The sequence below is a fragment of the Giraffa tippelskirchi genome, chromosome 10 (genome assembly GCF_054371585.1).
Source record: "Giraffa tippelskirchi isolate mGirTip1 chromosome 10, T2T-mGirTip1v1.2.pri, whole genome shotgun sequence".
Classification (NCBI taxonomy): Eukaryota; Metazoa; Chordata; class Mammalia; order Artiodactyla; family Giraffidae; genus Giraffa; species Giraffa tippelskirchi.
Window position 1 is genome coordinate 130,530,868 of NC_137284.1, and position 24,708 is coordinate 130,555,575.

The 24,708-nt window shown below is 36.6% G+C and overlaps 1 protein-coding gene across 2 annotated transcripts in view; it reads left to right on the forward strand.

Annotated features, from left to right (window-relative positions):
* Positions 1-24,708, forward strand: part of PTPRZ1 (protein tyrosine phosphatase receptor type Z1) — a 207,305-nt gene that overhangs the window by 139,833 nt on the left and 42,764 nt on the right. Inside the window, exons 11-14 of one of the 2 annotated variants that reach the window (XM_081535354.1) lie at positions 2,916-2,962; positions 7,408-10,987; positions 15,911-16,055; positions 23,671-23,762. In XM_081535354.1, coding sequence (XP_081391480.1) covers positions 2,916-2,962; positions 7,408-10,987; positions 15,911-16,055; positions 23,671-23,762 — 3,864 coding nt within the window. The remainder of the gene's footprint in view (positions 1-2,915; positions 2,963-7,407; positions 10,988-15,910; positions 16,056-23,670; positions 23,763-24,708) is intronic. The other variant, XM_081535355.1, reaches the window with a different exon arrangement.

The following is a 24,708-nucleotide window of genomic DNA, read 5'->3' on the forward strand; positions in this document are numbered from 1 at the left end:
TAAAAAGAGAGCAAAGGACTTCTTGGACCTGTGGATTCTGCTCCTAGGGCCTGAGGAGGCCTAAAGGAAACTTCTTACTTCTTATTACAGTAAACAGCAAAGCCAGTTATAGTAGAACTCACTGATCCCAGTACTCATAGACAGTATGATTAAGTAGAATTATGTATTTTAGCTTAATGGGAATTATAATCTATATAGTTAAAGTTATGCTCTGATTAAAGGATAACAATTAATTAAATGCAGTACACAGAGTACTGAAAGAAAAAATTTGTCCTGAATGTGATAATTATATATACTCCACCCTGACCCTGACAATTAATAAGAGAATCACCTTTGGTCATTAAAAGTATGTTAAGTTAAATGAAGTTTTTTTAAAAACATGTAATCATGTTGAAGAGAATGAACTCTCATTGAGATGTTTTTCTGTAGCTTCTTAACAGAATAAAATCTACTGTATAATATATATGTATATGTATATATATATATATATATCTCAAAATAAGTATTTGGCTATGATTTGCCCTTATTAACATTAAAGTATTTTAAAAGTACATGAAAAGCTGCAGCTCCATATAAAAATATTTTTAATAAAATTATGTATTGTCCCATATGCTGAAATTGGAGATTTTTACATGCATTAACTTCTCTAATTGTAGTTTTTAGAAAATCATATTAAAGGTTCTTTTTATTTCTCTTTCACAGTTAAGTTGAATTCCATTTTTAAATTCACATTATATTGGTTTTCTTGGAGGTTATAGAGACACAGTTTATCAGACTATTGAAATCATTTTAATTTTAAAAAGTAAAGACTAAATAGCATGAAAAACAGGGTGAGTAAAGGGTTTCACAGTGACAAAAATAGAAAAAGGAGAACACTAAAGATCTAAATGAAAGTTGTCGGATTCTTTCATGGTTAGTTTTAACAAGAAAATAATAATAATTGAGAGTTAAAATTTAAGATATGACTGTTTACAGTGACTATTTTCATTTTTATAGCACCAAAAATTGTTCAGGGTAAGTAACTTTAAAATAATTAACTAGTCAGTAGTGTTAATTTTATCTAAAACCTCATGGGAGCTGGGCTTCTATATTTTACTTGAATTCTCTTCTAAATAAAATTCAAGCATATTACTGTATTTTATAGTTTTACATTTCTTAGTACCTAGAAGTTTTATCATGAAAATAAACCCAAGACAGTTTATATGATAAAGCAGGCCTGGATTTGATAAATACTTAATGTTAGTTCATTTATGCCTTTGAAAATTCTGTAGAACATGCATTTCCTTTGAGGATCTACAGAGGCATTAAAAAAATAGAACATAAGCAGCTTTAGGATAGTGAAAAGCATAAGCTTTGGAGATGGAATAGATTCTCTAAAATAATAGGAATAAGAAGGGTATCTTTGTAATAATGCTCAAGCCCTAGTAGTTACCCTGTCTTCTGTCTCCCTGATGCAGCTTGGATGAAGAGTGAGGACAAGTGGTCCTCAAGCCCATCGGTAACTTGGCAGAGGGCCTAGATTCCTTGTTGGAGAGAGAGAACTATTAGTAGCTCCTCATCTTTTCTAACATTTACTAATGGGTCTTGTTTCAGGATTGAGCTATCCTTAGACTGGGCTTCCTGGTAGTTCAGCTGCTAAAGAATCTCCTGCAATGCAGGAGACCCTCGTTCGATTCCTGGATCTGGAAGATCCCCTGGAGAAGGGATAGGCTACCCACTCCAATATTCATGGGCTTCCCTGATGGCTCAGATGGTAAAGAATCTGCCTGCAATGTGGGAGACCTCGGTTTGATCCCTGGATTGGGAAGATCCCCTGGAGGAGGGCATGGCAACCCAGTCCAGTATTCTTGTCTGGAGAATCCCCACAGACAGGCTACAGCCCATGGGGTCGCAAAGAGTCAGACACAACTGAGTGACTAAGCACGGCACAGCAACATGAAATATGCTGATTCTGTCCAGTTGGGAAAGTCAGACTTAAATGATCCTGATCCTTACATTTTTTTCTTAAGCAGTATTAGTTGAGTATCCCTGGGAAGAAGTCATGAGAATCACTCTGGTCTGTCCTTCCTGCTGCCAATACAGGCTGGACCTGCTAGAAAACATTCTCGCTTTTACCTGGGGCAGCACCCTGTGTACAAATATGTATGAGCCCAAATCTGAAGAGTAAAAAGAACTATTGGGGACTTCCCTGGTGGTGGAGTAGTTAAGAATTTTCCTGCCAATCCAGGGAACATGGGTTCGATCTCTGATCAGAGAAGATTCCACGTGCTGCTGAGCAAACTCCATGTGTCATAACTACCAAGTCCATGCTGTAGAGCCCATGCTCTGCAACAAGAGAAGTCCATGCAGCACAACTATAGAGTAGTCTCTGCTCACCACAACTAAGGAAAGCCCCTCATGCAGCAACTGAAGACCCTGCACAGCCAAAAATCAATTAATTTTTAAAAAATAACTATTTGACCTTCAGTCAGAAGAAGACCTTAAAGAATTAAGTAGTTGAATAAGAATATCTGTCACTTATCCCTTGGCATTTTCCCAGCTATGCTTTTATCAGCAGTAAGTCTGCACTGATGAAAAATTACTTGGGTTTCTTTGCACCCAGTAATATCAGTCTCACTGTCTTCTTTTCCCTTCTTAGTTTCATTCACAGCTGGGGTGGAAATAGGGAAAGGAGTTGGAGTGGAGGATAGAGATCAAGGTTTTGAGTGCAGTTTCCTGCACGTTTACATAGTGCTGTGTTATGTAATGTTCAGTAGTCTTGAAAACTGAAATTTGAAATTTTCTTTGAGCAATTCTGTATTTTTCAAGCTAACAGTATTATTTTGTTTCCTTTTCTCTCTTTCCATTCAAAGATAGACCAATAAAGCTGAAATAGTTGAATAAAAATGTTAATAATTTTGTTTTTAATTTTGTAGAACTTGACCTCTTTCCCGAATTAATTGGAACTGAAGAAATAATTAAGGTATCATAGCTATTTTTTATTCAAGTGCTTAAATATTAAAAAGTCTATTTTGAATTATTAGTTAGGTTTCAGATGTTGCATTAATAAAAAGTTCATGTTGCATAATTCATTGTTTGTAGGATTAGTTGTTGAGCTTTGTAGATTAATGTATAATTAATAACATGATTTTTATGAAGAAGTTGGAATACACTTTAATCGGTATAGTTTTTAAAAAGAGATAGGAAAGGTTTGTTGATAATTAGAAAAATGATGAACTTTAAAAATAATGATAGCTATGAACTGTAGTTGCAAATTGGAACTTTTTCATTTTCTAAATGTTTCTAACAAACTAAAGTAATATTTAAGCAATTCATAATGTTGCTAGAGCTTATTTTTGACTAACTTAACCAGTGATAGATTGATCGTAAATGTGAACCAAAATATAAAGTGTATATATTCTTTTGCCCATTTAATTTGATTATTTTTGTTTGGACTACACATATAAAGTCTGTTGCCAGCACAAGGTCCTTTAAGTAAATGGGCCTTAAAGGATATTTATAAATTTTAACATTGTCTTAATTTTTGAAATAGAAAATGACTGTATCTTATATTTCATTCTAAGCCCAAATATGCTATTCATCAGAACTGAGATAATATGTTAAATCCAGGTTTTCTATTGTTAATGGTAGTATGAATGTGTCCATTAGTACTTATATGTGTATGTGCTGATAACTTGTGAAAATGAATATTCTTATCTAGCAGTAAATAGTGGTTAGGTTGTGTTTTCATATGAACCATTACCTCAGTGATTTTTTATCTTATAGGAATTCTCTCTTACAAAGGACTATTTTAGCAAAATGAGCAGTCCACATTTCATCAAGAGTTCACAATAGAATTCAGCTAAGCATATCTGTGTGTGTGTGTGAGATGTGTGTCAAACACCCTTCCAGTTGTAGACTGCAGACTTGTGTCCTCAAATGGTGGAGAAGAGCAGAAGAAGCAACCTTTCATGACTCAATATAAAGGCATTAATCCCATTCATGAGGCTTCCACCTATGATCTCATTTAATACTAATGACTCCCAAAGGCCCTAATTCCTAAGACCGTCACTTTGGGAGGATAGGGTTTCAGCATGTGAATCTAGAGGGGACACAAACACAGTTCATAACACTTTTCACTTTCATCGATTCATGCAGAAATGAATGATAGAAATTGGCAAACGCCTGGAATGTATCAGTAATGGTTTTAAGCCTGAATTTGGGTTTCCCTGGTGGCTCAGTGGTAAAGAATATGCCTTCCAATGCAAGAGATGCAGGTTCAGTCCCTGGGTCAGGAAGATCCCCTGGAGTAGGAAATGGCAACCCACTCCAGTATTCTTGCCTGGGCAATCCCATGGACAGAGGAGCCTGGCAGGTTACAGTCCATGGGGTTACAAAAGAGTCAGACATGACTGAGCAACTAAACAACAACAATGTGGAAATGAATAGTTTGGGGAATGTTCCTCAAGTTTTCTTCCAATAGGAATGCCTGACTTTGAAAGACAAAGTATCTCCGGCACATCAAGGCTTTACAATAAAAAATTTTAATAGATATCATAAAAGATAACAGGTGTGATCCATATCAAAACCATAGAGGAGGAAAGATTCACAATAACTTAATAAGACTTTATGGGAAACAGTGTCCATTAAAATATTTGTATTTTCATATATGTATAAAGTAATCATAGAACACGAATCTTATGTTCTTCTTGAAACATTGACATGAGACAGTATGACCCCCATAGAGATGTAGAAGACTTAGTTAGGTGGATTAATGAAATGTCCATCACCTTCATCAGATTCTAAGAATCTCACAGTGATGAAAGAGAAATTTGTGTTTCATGCGTGTGTAGTTTTTCTTCCCCCAAAATGTAACAGAATAAAGGGTGACTGGCATTATGTTTTAAGAACGATGTTATAGAAGTCTGCATAGCTTATAGTAGGAGGATGATAAAGGAGGTTTGTGTGGGATAATAAGCAAAGAGGAAGAGAAGCAATGTTATGTGGAATTTGAGAGAAATTGTCAGAGCAGGGGCTTCTAGTCCCTGGTGGTCTAGTGGTTGAGACTCTGCACTTCCAATGCAGGGGGCACGGATTCAATTCCTGGCCAGGAAACTAAGATCCCACATGCTGCACAATGAAGAAAAAAAAAAAAAAACTTACCAAAAAATAAAGTTTCTAAAGAAAAGAAATTGTCAGAGGATATAGAGAAGATAGATGACATGTGTTTTGGGAACTTTACTGTAAAGAAAACGGGAGAGGTAAAATGAATACTAGGCATTGAATTAGAGATTTTCTGTTATGCTCCTTTTAAATAGGAGAGATCTGGGTTTGAGCTGGTAAGAATGATCCATTTAAGAAAGCAAAATTGAAAATACAAAGTGGAAGGAAATAGTTGTGTTCAATTCCTGAGAGGATGATAGAGAATGGATTAGAACACAAATGCAGAAATTAGAAAGGAAGTAGAACAACAACTATCAGTTACAACAGGATGAGAGGAGTGGAGGTGGATTTGGTTGGTCCTGGTGGGTTTTGATGTTTAATGCTAGGAAGAGTTGAGTTTTTGTCTGGTGACTTCTACTGCCTCTGTAATCAGGAAAACCATCTGCTGAGAATGAGGAGAGAAGAAAATGGAGGTTTGAATAGAGCAGAGCGAAGTTTAAAAGTCTTGGTAGAGGGTAAGAGTGTGGCGTGATACCAGAAAACTGGCAAGTATCCAGATTTACAAAAGTGAGAAAGAATTCAAAAACTACATATTGCTAAGGTTAACACCGATCCTCACCAAAACACTGGATCAGATTATAAAGCAAATGTTTGTAAGAACTTCTAAGGAAAGAAGAGTGTTTTCCACCAAGAGTGAATCGACGCAAACTGTTCTTATTTCCTTTTGTGTGAAGTTTTGGGGCTTGAAGATGAGGGGAATATTTATTCAGGAAATTATATGGTAAGATCTCCTAGTTGTCCTTGTGAACATGGTATCAATCAGAATGCAAAATTTTATCAAGAAATACCACTAGGGAGGAAATGGATCTGGGGAATCTAAGAGAATATCCATTTTAGCATTAATACAACCCAGAGCATTAACGCTGACTCACTTCTCAGGATTGTTGCGTATGCCTTAAGATTTAAAAAATAAAACAACAACTTTAAACCAACTGAATAATTAAGTTCTAGGTAACAGTGCAGTCATTAAGCTTGAAATCTTGTGTTTCATACGTATAGCTTTCCATGTGTCTGAGACAAAAGCTCATGAGCACATATGGCTTAAGATTCAGATTCTTCCTACTGATATTGGTCAGGTTGTCACTGACAAATTTGTACTTGGTCATTTTTTTCTTTTTTCAAGGAGCGTGACCTTAAAAGATCTAATAGATGACAGTGCTACCAAACTGACAAATTCATGTCCCATGTGAACAAAAAATATCATATCTTAATATGTTTGGCAATTCAGTGTTTTAAACATATGATTAGACGTATTATAATATGTATAGCTTAAATAAAAAGAAACCATGGGTTTTGGTTAACTTCTAGCCAGATCGCTCCTGAGCCATCATAGTAACTAAGTGCTCATGAGAGACTGGGTCACCTGAGTGGTATTTCTAAAAGAAACACAAAATTAAATAACTAGAACTAGGACCATACTTTGACCAATTGTCTTAAAATTGTCTGCCTAGGTTTAAGATGAACTCCTAGGGAAAAGTATTTAAAACAAAAAGGAACAAAACCAAAACCTCTTCCAGTCTTAAACTTTCCTGTTAGGATAACTTTAAAATTGTGATGTATTCTGAATACATATAAATAGTCTGAACTACTTTGATCTTTGAAATAAGTTGTTTCATTGCCATTTTACATTACAAGAAGCTAATTATTTAGCTTGTTGCCAGACGAACTGAACAGAGAAATATAAACACAAGAAAATAAATACCATGTTAAATAACACTCTCAATAAGTAAATACCACTACACCATGTCTTCTTTTCAAAGCTGTGATATCTATTAATTACTTCCATAAAGTAAAATAGAAAAAAGCAGCCATAAATAAGATATTTTCATTGAGTTGAATTACTCTCCCTCAAGGGTGGATAATACTGGTTACAAGATAGAGGCTTGTCTTCTAGGGGGATGGTGCTTTATGAGAAGTTTCCAAAATCCCACAAGTGAAGAATCACAGTATAATGCAGTTTAAGATATTATTAAGATCTCATGGAGAAGGAAATGGCAACTCACTCCAGTATTCTTGCCTGGAAAAGTCCATGGACAGAGGAGCCTGGAGGGCTGCAGTCCATGGGGTTACATGACTGAGCACGCATGCATGAGGAGGGTGGAGGGAAATGGGTTTGTAGCAATAAACTGGTAGAACTAAAAAAAAAAAAATTTCATTTTTATTTAATTTCCTTATATCCCATTAAATCTTACTTGCTTTTCAAAGGAAGAAGAGGGAAAGGACATGGAAGGAGACACTGTTGTGAATCCTGGTAGAGACGGTGCCACAAACCAGATCAGGAGAAAGGAACCCCAGATTCCTACCACAACAAATTACAACCGAGTGGGGACCAAATACAACGAGGCCAAGACTAACCGCTCCCCAGCAAGAGGAAGCGAGTTCTCTGGAAAGAGTGATATTCCCAACACATCTTTAGATTCCACTTCCCAGCCAGTCACTGAATTAGACCCAGAAAAAGACATTCCTTCGACTTCACAGACTGTGACCCAGCCTCCCCCTCTCACTCTGGCAGGCACTTCAGCCTCTTCAAGTGACGGCTCTAAAACCATTCTCCCATTTCCACAGATGAACTTGTCCGGGACGGTGGAATATTCAGGTACAGTTTCTACGACGGAATCGCAAGAGTTATCTACTGATATCAGTGGGGAAGAGAGTTTATTGACCAGTTTCAAGCTCGATCCAGGAGCCGATGATTCTTCCGGCTCCAGTCCCGCAACTTCCGCTGTGCCATTCGTCTCCGAGAACATCTCCCATGGCGCTGTATTTCCTTCAGAAAACCCAGAGGCCGTCAGATACGATGATATCTTCATACCAGAATCTGCGAAAAATGCTTCAGAAGATTCAGCCTCCTCAGGTTCGGAAGAATCTCTCAAGGATCCCTCCGTTGATGGAAATGTGTGGTTTCCTAGTACGACAGACGTGACGACACTGCCCGATATCGGGTCAGGTAGAGAGAGCTTTCTTCAGACTAATTACACCGACGTAGACAGTGACGAATCTGAGAAGACAACGGAATCCTCTCCTCCAGGCCCACTGCTGTCACAGAGCCCCTCGGTCTCAGATGGGCGAATGCCACAGTATTCTACCTTTGCGTACTTCCCCACTGAGGTGACACCTCACGCTTTTACTCCGTCCTCTGGACACCATTCGGTCCCCACCGTCAACGTGGTACACGCGCAGACAACTCAACCAGTGTACAATGGTGAGGCACCTCTCCAACCTTCCTACAGTAGTGAAGTCTTTCCTCTAGTCACCCCCTTGTTGCTTGACAACCAGACCCTCAACACTACCCCTGCTGCTTCAAGTAGTGATTGGGCCTTGCATGCTACACCTGTATTTCCCAGTGTCGGTGTGTCATTCGAATCCATCCTGTCTTCCTATGATGGCGCGCCTTTGCTCCCATTTTCCTCCGCTTCCTCCAGTAGTGAATTGCTTCATCGTGTGTATACGATCTCTCAGATCCTTCCGCAAGTTACTGCAGCTCTTGAGAGCGATCAGGGGTCCCTGCATGTTTCTCTGCCGGTGGCTGGGGGTGATTTGCTATTAGAGCCCAGCCTTGCTCCGTACTCTGATGCCATGTCGCATCAGATCACTACGCGTGCTGCTTCGGAGACCTTGGAATTTGGTGCTAGCAAGCCTGCTGTCCTTTATCAAACGCTTATGTTTTCTCCAGCTGAAGCATCCAGCAGTGATGTCCTGATGCATGCACGTTCTTCAGGGCCTGAACCTTCTTATGCCTTAACTAATGAGGAGGGCTCCCAACACCGCTTCAGGGTTTCTGACAGTTCTGCGGTACCTGGGCGTGATTCTGTTCAGGGTTCCTTATCTAGCAGCCCTAGTCACCACCTACCGATGCCCGAGTCTCCCTTAGTAACCCCAAGCGCATCGTTGCTGCAGCCCACTCAGGGCCTCTCTGGTGACGGGGAGTGGTCTGGAGCCTCCTCTGATAGTGAATTTTTTGTGCCTGACACAGACGGTCTGACAGCCCTTAACATGTCTTCACCCGTTTCTGTAGCTGAATTTACATATCCAACCTCTATGTCTGGTGACAATAACAAGCTACTTTCTAAAAGTGACAGAATACACGGAGAGGAGACAGAACGGCACGGTTCTTCTTTCAGTGACCTGGTTGACCCCTCTGAAAGCACAGTCATGCCTGACCTGCATGCTCACGTAAATACATTGAATGCCTCTTTACAAGAATCCTCTGCTTCCACTTCTAGCCCAGAGGGCATCCTTCCAGAGCTTCTTGCTTTTACTGCCACTAAGGTTTATGATCATGAAATTAGTCAAATTCCAGAAAATAACTTTCCGGTTCAGTCTTCACACGCTGTATCTCAAGCATTTGGTGACACTTCGCTTAAACCTGCGCTTAGTGCACACTCAGAGCCAGCATCCTCTGACCCTACTTCTAGTGAAATGTTATCTCCTTCAACTCAGCTCTTAGTTTATGAGCCCTCAGCTTCTTTTAGTACTGAAGTATTGCTGCAACCTTCCTTTCAGGCTTCTGGTGTTGACTTGGTGCTTAAAACGGCTCTGCCAGCTGTGCCTAGTGACCCAATAGTGGTTGAAACCCCCAAGGTTGATCACATTAGTTCTACAGTATCACATCTCATGGCATCCAATGCCACTTCAAGGGAAAATACACTGCACTCTCCATCTGTACCAATCTCTGATGTATCACCTACTCCTAATACGCACGCTGCTTCACTTCAAGTTTTAACCATTTCTTATGCAAGTGAGAAATATTCTGAACCACTTTTGCATAAAAGCGAAAGTTCCCACCAAACAGTACCTTCATTGTACAGTAATGATGAGTTGTTCCAAACTGCCAATTTGGAGCTTAACCAGGCCTTTCCTCCAGAAGGAAGGCATGCATTTGCTACTCCCGTTTTATCAGTTGCACCACCAGATACACTTATAAATAAGCTTATTTATTCTGATGAAGTCTTCACCTCCACCAAGGGCCCTGTCACTGATGAGGTATTGGCTGGTATTCCTACAGTTGTTTCTGATCCAGTTGTAACTGCTGATCCTTCTGTCCCTTTAGGAAATATGTATGTTTCCATTTCAGCCATTTCTCCCAACAAGGATGGTTCTGTAACCACAACCAAGTTGTTGTTTCCTTCTAGAACAACTTCTGAGCCAATTCAAAGTGCCCGATCTGATGCCAATTTGGTGGGTGGTGGTGACGATGGTGATATTGATGATTATGGTGATGATGATTATGATGACAGAGATAAAGATGGCTTATCCATCAATAGGTGTCTGTCATGCTTCTCCTATAGAGAATCACAGGAAAAGGTAATGAATGACTCAGACACCCAGCAGAACAGTTCTGTGGATCTGAATAACCCAATCTCATATGCACTATTTGAGAATTCTGAAGAAGGAAATAAAATCACAGGTGTCATATCAGATGATCAGACTGATATGGACAGAAGTCCTGATAAATCACCACCAACAAATGTGCCACCCCAGAAGCGCAATGATGGAAAACAGGAAAATGACATTCAGACTCACAATGCCCTGCTTCCTTTCAGCTCAGAATCTAAAGCTTGGGCAGTTCTTACAAGTGATGAAGAGAGTGGATCAGGGCAAGGTGCTTCAGATAGCCTTAATGATAACGAGACTTCCACAGATTTCAGTTTTCCTGATATTAATGAAAAAGATGGTGATGGGGTACTGGAAACAGGTGACTCAGAAATAACTCCTGGATCCCCACAGTCCTCAACACCGACTATTACTAGCGGGCACTCAGAAGTGTTCAACATTTCAGAGGCAGGTTAGTTATGGATCCAAGGGATAGATTGAGGTGTGCTGGCTTTCTGCCTCAAAAAAGAAAAGAAAAATCTTGGAAAGAGATATTTGGTAAAATGGCCATCATTTTTAAAAGTCAGGATATTGATAAATCAATTTACAGTTTTTAAAATTTGATTTTTTTCATTATTTCAAAGAAATACTGAATGTGTTTTCATCCTTAATTTAACTCTCTCCAAAACAGATAAGGTGATTTCTATTGTCAATTTTTTCATATTCCGCAAGATGCCTGTTACATGTGAGAGCAATCATGTGTACATAATACATTTTTAGTACACTGCTTTTTAAATAATAAATTAGAGTGTGTTTGGATGATTTTAGTTTTAATATTTATGCATATTCTAAATTACATTGCCAACTAAATCTATCGAATTACAAACTCTGATATAATATGACATATGCACCTCTCTCTGACCCACCCAGTGGAAAGGAATTAGATATTTTGGACATCCACATCAGATTGGGGGCTTTAGAAAAAAGTTCTATTGCTAAGTTTTGAAAGTTTAATGGTAAGATTTTTTTTTTTAAGATTTTAATTTTTTAAGAATATCTCTTTGATTACCTTAACGTTGCCTAAAGAGGGCAGTGTGAACTAACAAAACACTTTCTACTTTCTACTTGCTGTTACCTACCTTTCTAAGAAGTTAGATAATGGCCATTAATATGCATAATATGTATAGGTATTGTATGACAAGGTGTACAACACAAGAACATTTTCTGTAGAAATGCATTTCATTTGTTAATGTATTTTATGCAGACTAATTTATAGCCAGATGTTTCTTCCAGCAGATTGCTTGCAGTGTATATATTACAGATGTTTGCTTTAGATGCCAGTGGAGGGGGTGGGTGCGCGGAGAGGGGAAATTCAATGCCATTAAGAATATGAAATACTAGATAATTTCATTGCCTTGATCTTAAGTTTTATAATTTGCTTTTACTACATTTTAAGGCATTTTTTAAATGAACAATGAAAAATATTTAAATCTCAACAGTGAGTCAAAAGATAAAGTAACATTTGCACTCTTACTGTGTAAAAGTAGGTATTTAAAATCCAGGATATAGATACCAGTCTTATTAGGATAGTTTTCCTCTTTGTTACTTCCTTTCCTTGAATGAGTTATGTACTTTTCCTTCAGTGCAGCAGCAATTAAAAGCGTGTACATTTTGATAGAGAAGTTTTTCTACATTCTGATTTGATACCTACTTAACATTGCATTCCAGTTTTCAACACTGAAACTCTGTTATGTGAAAATAAGTAATGAATTCATGGGTCACCATATTCATTAGTATTGCCTTATATATGAATTGTTATCTGGCTTCAATTATAGTTCTTGTGGTTTTTTTCATTTTTATTAGATTAATTTAAAAAGAAAACATCAGGAATGCATCCATTTTTCTATCTTATTATATAGTGACATCATCTATATGTTATTGCTAGATTATTCTGTTATGGAAAGTCTATATATTGTAAAATGTCAAACCTGGAATTACTGACTAAAACAGCATTTTCTCTTCAATCCACTAATTAGATTTATTTAATTTGAAGATGTTTTCCTACTGATGAGGAGAAAGCAATATAACATCTAACAGCATCAAGTAATATAATTGATGACATAAATAAGATCATACAGGGGAAAATTCTTGCCTGTTTTTAAAACATATCTGTAAAAAATCATATGTAGTTTGTCTTATCCAATAATTGAAAATGCCTCTATATCAAATGCATATAGACTAATTCTGAAACTTACCATTTTATTACCTATTCCTAGAACGTAGAATAATTTATAAGACATGCTCCTCAAAATAATATAGATAAGACAGATATTAGTACCTGCACCTTATAAATGCATAGACTGAGTCCTAAAGATACTAGATTGCTTGCTCTAGGTCACACAGGAAGTTAATAAAAAAACTAAGACTGGAAACGTGTCATTGGTGTCTGTCTCTTAGAGACTACATTTTCATGATTGAGAACAATAGAATATATATAAATATCAATTCAGTTCAGTTGCTCAGTCGAGTCCGACTCTTTGCGACCCCATGAATTGCAGCACGCCAGGCTTCTCTGTCCATCACCAACTCCCGGAGTCTACCCAAACCCATGTCCATCGAGTCAGTGATGCCATCCAACCATCTCATATATAATGCTTAATTTGTAAACCAATATTGTTCTTATTTCTTTATTTCCTAATCATTAGCACATTCTTGCCTTATCATTTAGGTAACTCATATATAATATGGAGCCATATCCAAACATATTTGAGTGTCAACTAATGAATAAAAAAATCAGTATAACTAGTTGCTCTTCATTACAGTATACAAAGCAGCCAGTTGATTGTTTTTACTTTCACGTGTTATCTCATATAAAATATCTAGGTTTCATTATATGAAATTATCTTCGATTTATCATTCTAATTCCCTAATTAAAAGGCTTGTTTTAAAATCAGACATCCCAGAGAACTTATGAGTAAAGTCTACATACAAGACTCTGTGTGTGTGCATGTGTGTGTATAATGCATGTATATAGTATGCATGATATATATATATTGTAATTTGTTACATATTTTATGTGTTATATATCTGACATATGTATCACATATTTGATCAGACATATCTCATACATATGTATGTACATACATCTATATAGATGAGATTTGTATACATCTAAATATACATATATACATATATATATATACACATATTTGTGGTCGTTGAAGACTAGTGAAATTATATAAACTCACTTTGTTTGTAAGTTAATGTAAATCATTGGTTCTTAAACTTTAATGTGGATCAAAATCACCCAGAGGGCTTGTTAAAACATCGATTGCTGGGTTTTACCCACAGAGTTTCTTTTTCAGTAGATTTGGGATGGTTGGAGAAAGGCCCCAAATATACATTTCCAACAAGTTTCAGGTGATGCTGATGCCACTATTCTGGGGGACCCACTTCAAGAGTGACTGAAACAGATAATAATACTAACCTTCATTTGTAATTTCTAGGTACCAGAGACTTTGCTAAGTGGATTATTTCCTTTATTAACCACAAACTTTCTATTGTAACAATAGAAAAAAAATGGGAAGACAATTGTGTATAAAACAGAATGCTTTCCTAAATTTCATAAAGCAATACCAGTGCATTCAAACTCAGATTATTTAGGCTTCTGATTAATTAGGCTTCTGATTATTTAGGCTTCAAACTCAGATTATTTAGGCTTGTGGGATATAGGCTTCCCCACAGTAGGTAATGACCAGAGTGTATGATTAATGTAATAGAAGGTGAAGTTTAGCCTTCTTTCATAAAGAATATTGACTACAGCTCAAGGATCAGTTGACCTACAATATTCCCACTTTTTATACAGCTTCATTATTTCCAGTCATAACTTTGAATTCCATTTTTTTCTCACAAATGCTTCTGTAATTATAAAAATATACATCTTGGAATATTTGGTTGCCACTTATAATCCTTTGATGCATTTCCTATATGTAGATTAAATTCTTGACCCTTTCTGCATCACCTCTCTTTACAGAAGGAATTTATCGTTTTAACTCTCAGGTTCTCTCCAGTGCTCTATTTATGAATCTGTGACTGTCAAATTTATCCTCAGGTATTTTCCATTAAATTGATAGTATTTTCAATTAAATTAATTCCCATTGTCTATCACTGAGAGTAAGGTACTTAGTATACCAAGGTACTTTTATACCAAATGTACCATATGTGTTGGAAGCAAGGTAGACTATGAAGAGGAATTTAAACTTAGTTACTCCAGAGATCCTACAGGTGGACAGGATAAGGACTGTTACTCTGTAGCAGTGTCAGCTTGTTGTAGCATCCTGTTAGGGTTCTGATGTACAATCATCTTGGTTTCCCACTGCACACACCTCAAAGTGGAAGGGAGGAATTGTGACTGGTCACTGACACTGAAGTTCTGAACCAGTTTTTAACACCTTAGAAAGATAGCTTTGATTGCGGTGATTTTGAAAGTTCTAGAACAAAAATGTACCTGATATGTCACAAAAAAGTAGTTATTTACCATCTTCTGAAATAACCCAAGGACAGAATTTAGAGTTTTTCATAATTTACACTTGTGTATTTAAGAAGAATGTCTTAGATCTGTGCATTCCTTCAATTCACATGCAAAGGTATTTTTATTTTTCATAGAGAAAAACAGTTGGCAAGAAGGGCATTCAACATAACATGTCTAAATTTTAAATAGTTTGCTGGATTGAAGGGTTATCTTAATGTAAGAAGAGTTATCCTATGAGTCTCTCTTTATGAAATTATTAATTGCTCCTAATTATTTACCTAACTGTGGGATGAAAAATATTTCCACTACAATTCATTTTGGGAAATCAAGATTATCTATGGTGATTCAATAAGTAGCATTGATTTTCTGGATCATTTTTATTAAAAAACTGAATAGTTTTTATTTTAATACTTTAGTTTCCCCTTTTCACAAGCTTTTCAAGGCAATATTATGCTTCCTGGTTACCAGTCTTTGTTGGATATTATAGTTCCTCAGCTCTGATAGCCTCACTTACTTTTTTTCTCTTTTTCTATGAGTTTGTTTTTGAAGTATAATTGATCTATAACAGCATGTTAGTCCTTGTTGCACAACATAGTCATTTGATACCTCTGAACATTTCAAATTGATCACCACAATAAGTATAGTCACCATAAAGATATTGCATAATTATTGACTAAATTTCCCACACTGTATATTTCACACCTATGACTCATTTATTTTGCAACTGCTTTACTTTTTAAGCTTTGGGTCAGAGAAATTTTAAAGGTAAGCAACAGCAATGAAGATTGCAGTTATTCGGTTGAAAAACGTTGTGCTTTTTCCTCAAGCTTAAATATCAACTTTCTCAATTTTCTCCGACTACAGAGGCCAGTAATAGTAGCCATGAGTCTCGTATTGGTCTAGCTGAGGGGCTGGAATCCGAGAAGAAGGCAGTTATACCCCTTGTGATCGTGTCGGCCCTGACTTTTATCTGTCTAGTGGTTCTTGTGGGTATTCTCATCTACTGGAGGTAAGTTGAATGTTTTGGATGTGTATTTCATAAAGCTCAGATTTTACCTTTGTTTTACCTGAATGTTCTTCAAAACATACTCAAAATTCACTTTACTTGAGAGCTACCACTAATTTATCCAGGTAACTCGGAGTAAGATGAATTTGTGAATCCAAAGACATAATAATAAAAGATCTGACTGTTCTTCATACTTCTGTCAAACAATTAAAGGTGAAATGGAGGAACTTTGACTTCAGTTAATATTTAATACAGTATTTTGACAGTTTTACTTTCATATTAATCTAATGAACATTCCGATGTTACCATAGCATCTAAGGTTCTCAGTTAAATGCTCGAGCTTTTATAACTTTAAAAATTATTCTTTTGGAAAACATGGTTTTTGATATAGTGAAAAATATTTTTATAGCAGTGGATTTTGTAAGATACATATCAACTGCATGCTAATACAAAAAATGATAACACACAAAATACAATTTGAAGATAAAGTAAATGACTATATTAAGAGGAATGGGATTTTAAATTCATTATTGTTTGCCTTGAGGATGAGATATAGCTTCATTCTTATCAATAACCTATTGAAACTTTTAAAAGGCAAGGAACATTGCACCTATCATAAGCTTCTGATCCTACGGCAAACAGAACACAGTGCAAATTTATGTTTACTAGGGGCGTAATATAAATCACTATAACTGCTATAACCATCTATGTTGGAAAGCAAGGACTTTATGATGATATAAGGAAACCTATCTAAACCAAGAAAGGGCATAACTTAGTACTTTATCCTTTTGTTTTAAAAGAGAGTTTTGTTCAGAAGATTTATACTCCATTTCCTTTTGTTTAGCAACATCTGTCTATAAGTTTATCATCACCACTCTTTGTGTTATTCCAAAGTATCTTTTCTCAGTTTATTAAAAAATATTTAGTATGTTTATTGACTGTTTCCCATGTGCCCAGTATTGTGTGAAATACTGTGGGAGCATATTAAAAAAGGAATGAATGAAGGAGAGTCACCACTGTCAAGATGGTTTATGCTTATTGAAGAGAAAGAGTTTTCCGTGAAAAATGTGTAAAATATTACACAGAATTGTATGCACAGCAGCTGAAATCCCTTAATGCTAACAGTAGTCAGAGAACAAGGGAGCTTGCACGGTCCCCGCAGGCAGGAAGACTGGAAAGGAGGAATGAGCTGTGTGTGTCTGAGACTGGGATTGGATCATCTAGCTGCGTGTGGTCGTATATTGGTTGACTAAGGTAGACTGTTTCCATGAGCAGCCGTATTTCATCTCTGACTTCTTTTACAGAACAGAGTAGACTGCAGACTATAGAGAACAGATCATGCTTTTGTTATCATGAATGGGTTAGGAGTCTGTTGTGTCCATAACATCATGGAAACAAAACTGCTTTCTTTACTGATTCCTGTAATCACCAATGCCTCTTTTGACAGAAGATTTCATGTTTAGTGGAGTACCACCAGCACAGTACCTAATGCATACATGTTTGTTCAGCAAGAATTCATATTGCTTCTCTTCCTACTCCCCACAGGACTTGTTGGCCAGACTTCTTACCAACACTGATGTCATGTTTGTTCAGATTACTGTTTTATATATAAGCTAATTTTCCCTGCCAAGTCAATTTTTGAAATTAATGGGAATTGAAGTTAGACAAATATAAAATAGGGTGGAAGATGGGATCATATTCTACTTCATAGTAAATAGTGTTAGAATAAATTTCAATTAAAATGTTAGATAGTTTATAGTTAAAAGGTTGAAGTAATTAGAATGAGTTTTTTTTAATCTGTTACTTAATATTCCAAGTTTATTTTCTAAAAAATTGAAAATCAGTGCCTTATTTAATATGATTTGAGATTTCATGGTAAAGTCAAGTCTGGAGTGGTTTATATCTTCTGTTATTAGTGGATCATTCCATCTATACTTATATGGATAAAAAAAGATGAAATTACAAGTTGGAAAATACTAATTTGACCTTCATCCATGAAATGTTCCTGTTTTCCTTACAAATCACACTTATATAATTTGAGTACAGAGTGTTAGTTTAAAATATGAACACTCTTAGAGTTTTATGTATATATTTTCTATCTAACAATCAAATGTCCTGATAAAATTTGTTACTCTTACTTATCCATTTACAAATTTAACTTAACTGTCCAACTCACAGCCATTTGAAGTTAATTCACTCCCAAATGTAACTTTTTAAATAGTGAGATGAATACACTAGGAGTACTATTTGCTACAAAATGACAATGGTAGTGCATTCTTCACTGTTTGTCTGAATTATTCACATTCTAGGGTAGCTGCATTTCTGAGCAATATGATTTCATTCACCAATATGGAAACATTTTAGACCTTTGTGCAAACTATAGCTTGTAGAAAGGTTTAAAAATCTAATGACATACCAACAAGAGTCCTAATATTAATAGTAACATTGTCCTTATAAGTTTTTCTAGTTTATATATTAAAACACTTTTCTAACCTAATTCTTTAGGAGAAAAAATAATCACAAATGGTACGATAAATCCTCTCTTTTGCCTAATTTACCTAACTCAAAGTGGTCTCTTATGTTTAGTATAAACCTTAACAGAAGGCATGCCATAGCAGGAAGAAGAACAAATCAGAGACGATAAAAATCTGGGTCTCTTTTCCAGTTCTGCCCAACACTTATTATATGGGTTTGGGCGAGTCACTCACCCATCTAGGAATTGGTGTCCTCTTTTTACTATTTGGGGGAGAGATCATCTTTTAGATTGGAGTCAGACTTTTTTCACGGTTTCTGTGATGAATACAGCACAATGAATATTGTTTCATATTTGTATAAGGATCCAAAAACTGGAATAATAATTATACATTTCTAGCTTTTAATTCCAAATACTGTGATGAAAGGGTGTAAATTAAATAATCAGGTTAACATTGATTGATAGGACCTATGTCTACAAGTTTAAAACAGTCATCACTTTTTTCTTCATGGCTGAGTGATAATTAGCAGGAGACGTAGTTATCAACACTTAGCACATAGACGTGAAGACACTCACTGCTGATACAGAACAGATGGACCATAGATACCGAATCTTGTCATACATTAAATAATATGCCTTGAAATTATTTTCCAGATGTTTTAAGGTATGATTTACATGAGCCAAATCATAAGTTTCCAAGACACAAAATTATTTCCATAAGAATAGCTTCAAAAAGTTCTTTTTAAAGATGACAAAGAGGAAATTTTGGAGAGCTTTTTCAGTAGCTAGAATCTGAAAAATACCAAAAATGTGTTCAAATAAACAGCATTCCATCAAAAGCAATATAGAACAGAGTTTTCCATAGGCACCCTTGTTCTGACTGGGGAGAGTGGGAAGATAAGCAATATAATTTTTCTCTTGATATTAAATTTAAATTTGTGGGTCTTTGGTAGCTACCATCCAGAATGGAGGACTTCCAGTGCCGTGCTACCTTTTATGTAGAATGTCACTTCCTAGGTAAGACTGCACCAGAAAGGGTTCCTAAGCCACATACAGATGCTCTTCATCTAGAATGGATCCTATACTATTTTAATTTTAATTGTTTCCTACTTTTAAGCTTATTGGTGTGATTTATAAGATTCTTTTGTTACTTGTTAATGCAAGTAACATTACTGGAGCACTTATTTTCTAAAACCAACAAATATTTGATTACATAGCTGAAAAGAAGAGCTGGTATTTACTACAAGGAATATTGGCAACATCTTAAACCTTGGTACTGATATGTCTTAATTTGCCTTTTCCTATTCTAAGAGATGGAGAAGGCAGTGGCACCCCACTCCAGTACTCTTGCCTGGAAAATCCCATGGACAGAGGAGCCTGGTAGGCTACAGTCCATGGGGTCGCTAAGAGTCGGACACGACTGAGCGACTTCACTTTCACTTTTCCCTTTCATGCACTGGAGAAGGAAATGGCAACCCACTCCAGTATTCTTGCCTGGAGAATCCTAGGGATGGTGGAGCCTGGTGGGCTGCCGTCTATGGAGTCGCACAGAGTCGGACACGACTGAAGCGACTTAGCAGCAGCAGCAGCATTCTAAGAGATGTTGCCTTCTTCCCATCCTCTCAGACACATCCTCCGTCTAGGCATCTATCCATCCATCCATCCATCCACCCATCAAATCCATCTTTCTCTAGCTGTATATTCTACCTCGTCCTCCCAAATGTTTTGAAATTTTAAATTAATCTCATTTGAGGCTCCGGTAGGCGAGAGAGTCTAGGATGCAGCTGTATACATTATAGTTGGTGGAATTCTACTGGAAATTCTACTGGAAATCCATCTAATCACTCAACATTTAATACCTATTGTACTCCTGGCATTGTAGTTAAAATTGGGTCTACATAAATCAAAAGACATGGCCCCATCTTTAAAATATATATATAATGAGGATAAAGGCCCAAAACAAATATACTGCAAAATGATTACCTTTACCACCAATTAATTAAAACATTTAAAATAAATTGAAGGTCATTCTTGGATTAATTAAGCATATTTTCAAAGCAATCTTTTTAAACAAGAGTGTGAATGAAAGTTTGTGTTCATTATAAGAGAAACGGAAACTGGAGTGCAAGAATCTGCTTAAGAAATGAGAGGCTGTTTCACAGAGAAGATGCCACTGAGCTGTCTTTTTAAAGGAGATATTTGCATGGCGCATTAGTGACCGAGGCATTTTGGTCAGAAGAACCATGTTTAAAGCAGGGAGAAGAAATAACTGAGTTAGAGCAGGCAAGACATGTTCAGTGATCTACAACATGTTTGTGTTATTGGACATAAACTTCAAGGAGAAAAGTCAAAAAAGGTTTGGACCACAGATAGGTAAGGTTTAGGTACTTAAAGATTTGGATACTACAATCTAAAAACTCTGTAAGGTACAGAACTAAAGCCAATATGTCAAAGTAAAAGGGAGATAGCTTTGAGGCTCAATGTAAGAAAAATATCAGCAGTAAGAGGCGTTACATTGGAACAGGAGGATCTGCTCTTTGGGTACCATTTGGAGATACTTACAAGGGATTGATTTTCGGGTTAGTACAAGAAATGTGTAGTAGCTAAAGATGATTCTTAGAGAAGTAAGCTCCTTGTTACTGAAGGATTCAAACTGAATCTTTTTTATATGTCAGAGATGCTGGGGGAAGGACTCTGGTATTAGCTGTGATATTGCACTAGGTCCCTTAAGGTATTAAATATTTTACAACTTTAATATGCATTGAAAAATAAAGAAAAGCCCTTTCAGCTGGCTTTTGTAACCATATTTTAAAGGAATCAAAGAGATTTTTTATTATGTGATCTTAAAAGCAAGTATCAAATCCAGTGTCTCCCTGCCAGTGGGGCAGAAGATACCACATCTGTGGTTGCACAGATGACCCACACTTTCCTGAAGTTTCTGCTCCAGACTGGTGTCAGTTCTGCTCAGATGTGGACTTTCAATAGAATAGAATCTTTATCTTGAGACCTGTGGCCCTCCTCTTTCCCATCTCTCATTGCTCTGCCAGGCTCTTTCCACTTTCCAGGATATGAGCCTTGCTTGGGGTCCCTTTGCCCCACATCGTAGTTGATGGTACATGCACTTGTCTCCCTCCTACATCACCTCTTCTCTGTTGAAGACATTCATGTGTTCTGTCAACTGTCTGTACTCTCACAGGTTTGATTATACTATCACAGCAGATAGCTATTTTTTTGCTAGGCATATCATTACCTTTGGATTTGTTTTTAAACTTGTGACATTAGAGTTATAAATAAAATATATAATTTTGTACTATTGATACCTATGACAGTGAATTCATTGAACAAATTTTCCAGGGTGCCTATAACATGCCAGACATTGTTATGAGGACTAACACTACATTAAGACCAAGTGTCTTGCCTTTTGTTGGGCTTCACAGGTTGCTCAGTGGGAAAGAATCTGCCTATCAGTGCAGGAGACACAGGAGATGTGGCTTCAATCCTTGGCTCAGTAAGATCCCCTGGAAAAGGAAATGGCAAACCACTCCAGTATTCTTGCCTGGAAAATTCCATGAACAGAGGAGCCTGATGGGCCACAGGCCATTGGGCTGCAAAGAGTCAGACATGACTGAGCACGCACATGCATATTTGCTTTGTGGGGACTTGCATTCTGGTGAGGGAGGACCAACTAAACTTATGAAAGATGAATAAACAAATACATAAATAAAGTATTTCAGAGAGTGATAAGTGCCATCAAGCAAACAAAAAAGGGGCAGAATAGTGACTTAGCCTGAGGGGCTGGTAGTTTTATTAATAGCTTAGGTGGTCAGAGAAGGACTCTCAGAGGAAGTGGCATTTGAGCCAATGTGTAAATGATGGGAAAGAAGCAAGTGGCCAGAGGGAACACCAAGACCCACGACCCTGGGATAATATTGCAGGGCTTCTTGGAAGGAGAAAAGGATGACCAGTGGACCACTAGAGCCTAGTGGGTGCAGAAGAAGTAATAAGAGATGAGGCTGCTGGTGGGGGTATGGAGGGGGAACCAGGTCACAGAGGGTCTAACCGCCCTTGCTGAAATAACGGAATATCATTCTTATTCCAGTGGGAAACCACTGAAGAATTTTATGCAGGGAACTGATTATTGAAAGAAAATATCACAATTGAAGTGTGTCGTATAAGAGCAAATGTTAAAGTTCATTAAGATAAATACCTTGTTGCTTGGATTTTTCAAATGAAAAATGAGATTGGCATTTTCACTCAAACAGATCTTTCCATTTAAACTTAACCACTCATGAGTAATGCTTCAAATAAATTAAATGACCCATATCAAAGAGTGTCATTAGCAGTTTTAATTATCTACATTTTTTAATTAACAATAATTTGCATTAGTTTACAGCAGCAGTTGGTTCTTTGCTCTTCTCAATAGTTTGCATGAGCTCTTACCAGATGTTACTCTTATTATCTAAATGAAAATAGATTCCGGTGACCTTGTAGGTCATAGTTGTGGTTGATTCCGAATATATTCATTCTCAAAACCCTCATCAAGGCTAACATCTATTGGAGAGAAAATCACCCCTGTTTTTGGTTACACGCTCATTATTTCTTCACTTCGTTTTGTCATTACAGCATTGTCATACTTCTAATATAAAGCTGTCTTTTTTCATCAAAATGTTACCACAGTGGAAATTTGCTTCTATCTGGTCATTACTTGCTGCCTTTTGCTAGCCACTGAATGGCCTCAGAACAGCATGGTCCTTTAAATTTTGAGTGGAAAATAGCTTTGGACAGGCTATTTTTTCCACTCTGATCCTGTCCAAAATGGCAGGACATCCTGGTATACAGCAACAGTAGAAGAGTAACTAGGGTATTGAGGTAGCCTACTCCTTGGCAGCAACTGCAAGTTCAGATGTTACCTTTGCTTATAGCATGTCTGATACCTGCTCGCTCTTCTGCATCTGGTACAGGCAAAACTGAGATAAATTTGGAGGCTGTAAAATTCTTTAATACCTGTGTTTTGTAAAAATAGGTGATAAATTTCCACTTATGTTTTTTAATTCTGAAGATTTCTGTCATAATGTTTAAGCATCTCAGAAGTTGTCTTCTTTTCCATGCCAGCTAGTAGTATAAATTGCCTTCTTTTCTTTCCAGGAAATGTTTCCAGACTGCACATTTTTATTTAGAGGACAGCACATCCCCTCGAGTAATATCCACACCTCCAACACCTATCTTTCCAATTTCAGGTAATAGCTTAAAGTATGACCCTGAGTAGCTGGTAGATGTTAAATGAAAAGCATGATGTTGGAAGGTTTGTCCTTATTGAAGTACTTTGCAAATGCTGTAATATAGATTAGTAAATATCTGTGTTGCCTAAAATATTATGTATCAGGCATTCAGGTTTTTAACTTTTTCTTGTTAATTTTGAACATTCTTAACCATACAGGTGATGTGACAAAATAATTTATAGTTTTTCAGATGTTATATGTTAAAGAACATAAATATTTATAACAATAAAATATTAGTAAGGAATAATGCTGACTTTCAGTCATTTCAGTTACTTTAGTGGATATAAACACCAAAAGTCAGAATAAATCAATGCAGTAAGGATGGACAGAACAAAACCCACAAAAATAAGAATAAACTTTAATTTCTTTCTGATTATCTGAGTGAATGTGAGAAAAGCTTTCTTAACTACATTAGGGGAAAATAAAGAAACTATATAATGGTGAGGGTAGAAGAGAAACATGAGCCCAAAGAATGTGTGGTTGCCTGAAATATTTTAAGTAAAAATGTCAGACCGTTGAATACCTGGGAAAGCATCAACTGCTTTATCAGAACTTACCTAGTTAACAATATTCAAGAATTAACAGGAGATTCTCACTGACTCTGGAATTCACATTGTCACTAAGGTCGCAGACACTTGTTGAATTAACATTTTATAACATTTCAAAATGAAAAGTGGTAACAATAAAAAGGTGTCTAGAAATGTGTGAATTAAGGAAGAAGAACAGGAGGACAGAGGATGATACAAGGACAAGGAGACCAGGGAAAGCAAAAGGAAACATTGCTCTCCATGTCTTTGTACAGAAGTCTATGTTTAAATTGTCTGATATGCCATATGTTACTGCTTGAGGCGCACATTCTACAGGATGTTATCTTCTGAAGTTTCATGAGATTTAAAAAACAGAA